The sequence below is a fragment of the Neomonachus schauinslandi genome, chromosome 8 (assembly GCF_002201575.2).
Source record: "Neomonachus schauinslandi chromosome 8, ASM220157v2, whole genome shotgun sequence".
NCBI classification, from domain to species: domain Eukaryota; kingdom Metazoa; phylum Chordata; class Mammalia; order Carnivora; family Phocidae; genus Neomonachus; species Neomonachus schauinslandi.
This window is the reverse complement of record NC_058410.1, coordinates 15,205,894-15,209,210: the sequence shown is the minus strand read 5'-3', so window position 1 is coordinate 15,209,210 and position 3,317 is coordinate 15,205,894. Positions and strand designations below refer to the sequence as shown.

General features: G+C 43.8%; 1 protein-coding gene across 1 annotated transcript; it reads left to right on the top strand.

Annotated features, from left to right (window-relative positions):
* Nucleotides 1-2,161: 2,161 nt before the first annotated feature.
* On the top strand, nucleotides 2,162-3,055 carry LOC110583604 (homeobox protein NANOG-like). Its single transcript, XM_021693610.2, is given in 1 exon segment — nucleotides 2,162-3,055. A coding segment is annotated over 1 exon segment (894 nt).
* Nucleotides 3,056-3,317: the final 262 nt, after the last annotated feature.

Here is a 3,317-nt window from a genome sequence, read left to right as displayed (position 1 = left end):
TTCGGTTATTTACCCCAAAGATACAAATGATCTGAAGGGGCATATGCACCCAATGTTTATAGCAGCAATGTCCACAATAGCCAAACTATGGAAAGAGCCGAGATGTCCATCGACAGATGAATGGATAAAGAAGATGTGGTATATATATACAATGGAATATTATTTAGCCATCAGAAAGGATGGATATTTACCATTTACATCGATGTGGATGGAACTGGACGGTATTATGCTGAGTGAAGTAAGTCAGTCAGAGAAGGACAGTTATATGGTTTCACTCATATGTGGAATATGAGAAACAGCACAGAAGATCATAGGGGAAGGGAGGGAAAACTGAATCAGGAGTAATCAGAGAGGGAGACAAACCATGAGAGAGTCTTAATTATAGGAAACAAACAGGGTTGCTGGAGGGAAGGTGGATGGAGGGATGGGATAACTGGGCAATAGGCATTAAAGAGGGCATGTGATGTGGTGAGCACTGGGTGTTATATGCAACTGATGAATTATTGAACTCTACATCTGAAACTAATGATGTACTATATGTTGACTAATTGAATTTAAATTAAAAAGAAGAAAAAAACCCAAAAAACAAATGTATGGCGTCATCACATAGTATAAATAAGCAGCGCATGTCTGTCTTTTCTGTTTAATTGTATGCTACCTGTGATGAGAAATATATGCCATTTCCAGCACCTGGGGCTACACATAGCTGGTGCCCTATAACTGTTAATCATCATCATCATCATCATCATCTACCACATATTAGGAACATTCATGTGTCAGGCACACTTCACATAATTAGATTTAATTCTCACAATGGTCTTTTTTTTTTTTTAAAGATTTTATTTATTTGACAGAGAGAGACACAGCGAGAGAGGGAACACAGGCAGGGGGAGTGGGAGAGGGAGAAGCAGGCTTCCCGCCGAGCAGGGAGCCCGATGCGGGGCTCGATCCCAGGACCCTGGGATCATGACCTGAGCCGAAGGCAGACGCTTAACGACTGAGCCACCCAGGCGCCCCATCTCACAATGGTCTTATGAGTTTCATGTTATCCCCATTTTATGGTTAAAAGACCTTGCATTTAGGAAGTGGTAGAATGGGAATTTGAGATCCTTCCATTGGGTTCCAGAATATTTTCCCTTAACCACTGGACATTACATGCTCAATTAATTAAGACAGAAGGAACTGAGTAGATGAGAAAAAACCCCAAAACAATGACATGATGAGTTTTGCTCCCCCAGGTATTAGGATTTCTTTCTCCTTCATGTTGTATTCTAGAATGTCAAGGTCATGTGTAGCTGTCTCCACAAAGTGATGGGCCATGGTGTTTATCCTGGTTTTCTTACATTCACAATGATACCTCTGTCTTCCACTGCATGTCTCCCCCTTACACAATTATTTTCTTCTACACATTCTGTTGAGTACATATTCATTTGGGATAATTGGGTTATCCCTCCCATTTTAAAACTGAGACAGTTCCCTTAATTTCCAACTTAGCATGAAGCTTTTGCATCAGATTGTTTTATTTGTAACACTTCTGCTTACACTAGTGCAGGAATGGGAATTTTATTATTTTTTTTAAAGATTTTATTTATTTATTTGAGACAGAGAGAATGAGAGACAGAGAGCATGAGAGGGAGGAGGGTCAGAGGGAGAAGCAGACTCCCTGCCGAGCAGGGAGCCCGATGCTGGACTCGATCCCGGGACTCCAGGATCATGACCTGAGCCGAAGGCAGTCGCTTAACCAACTGAGCCACCCAGGCGCCCAGGAATGGGAATTTTAAATGGTTACAGATTTGAGAAGTTATTTTGGAGCATAGGGGTACTTTAAGAAAGACAAACTGGTGTTGAAATAATGAAGCATTTCCCTTGGCTTTCTTGGACAGCCAGCTGGCCATATAAGAGGCCTGACTGTTTGCAAGGGGTTGTGAGAGGTTATTATGTATAAGGGAGATGCAGAAAAAGAAGTAGGCATAATCCGGCTCCATTGGGCTGGTTGGCTCTTACTGTTGCAGTGGTGATGCACTTCATCCTGTCTTTCTCAGACTCTTAACATCTGGAGGTCTTTCTGCTCTTCTTAGCTCTTCCACCTAGATCCATAAGCCTGGGCCTTTCTTACAATCTCGCTCTTTTTTTTTTTTCCGTCTACCCTTAACTCACCAACATGAGTGCAGATCCAGCTCTGCCCCTATGCCCGCCTGGCCCCGAAGCACCCAGTTCTAGGGACTCTTCTCCAATGCCTGAGATTTACAGGCCTGAAGAAAATTATGCATCCCTGCAAATGTCATCTGCTGAGACACCCCACGCGGAGACCGTCTCTCCTCTTCCTTCGTCCATGGATCTGCTTGTTCAGGACAGCCCCGATTCCTCCACCAGTCCCAGGGTAAAACCACCACCCACTTCTGGAGAGGAGAGAACAGTGAGGAAGGAAGATACAGCCCAGGGCAAGAAACAGAAGATCAGGACCGTGTTCTCTCAGACCCAACTCTGTGTCCTCAATGATCGATTTCAGAGACAGAAATACCTCAGTCTCCAGCAGATGCAAGAACTTTCCAACATTCTGAACCTTAGCTATAAGCAGGTGAAGACCTGGTTCCAGAATCAGAGAATGAAATGTAAGAGGTGGCAGAAAAACCACTGGCCAAAGGAGAGCAAGAGTAACAGCACACCAACCGCAGAATACCCAGGCTTCTAGTCCTACCACCAGGGATACCTGAGGAACACTTCCGGAAACCTTCCAATATGGAGCAACCAGACCTGGAATAACCCGAATTGGAGCAACCAGACCTGGAACAGCCAGTCTTGGAGCAACCATTCCTGGGCCAGTCAGACCTGGTGCCCCCAAGCCTGGAACAATCAGCTCCAAAACTGTGGAGAGGAATCTCTGCAGCCCCAGATCCAGTTCCAGCAAAATTCCATCAGTGATTTGGAGTCCATCTTAGAAACTTCTGGGGAAAGCCATAGTGTAATACAACAATCTGCTAAGTATTTTAGTACCCAGCAAATAATGGATTTGTTCCCAAATTACTCTGTGAACATACAGCCTGAAGATGTGTGACGATGAGTATATTATTCGATCTCAGTTTGGGTGGTGGCTGTTATCTCCTAGGCTTTGTCTTTTAGGTCCTATATATCTCTGCCTCGATATTCTGTTTTCCATTATTCTTACTGTGTCCATTGAGGGGGTACGATGGGAGTCAAAGAGGTTTCAGTAGCGTTGGCTCTACGGACAACATGATAAAAGGTGTTTCTCGCTATAGATAACTAGATACAATACTAATGTGGATATCTTTAGGCTCTAGAATCTAACCTCAAGAATA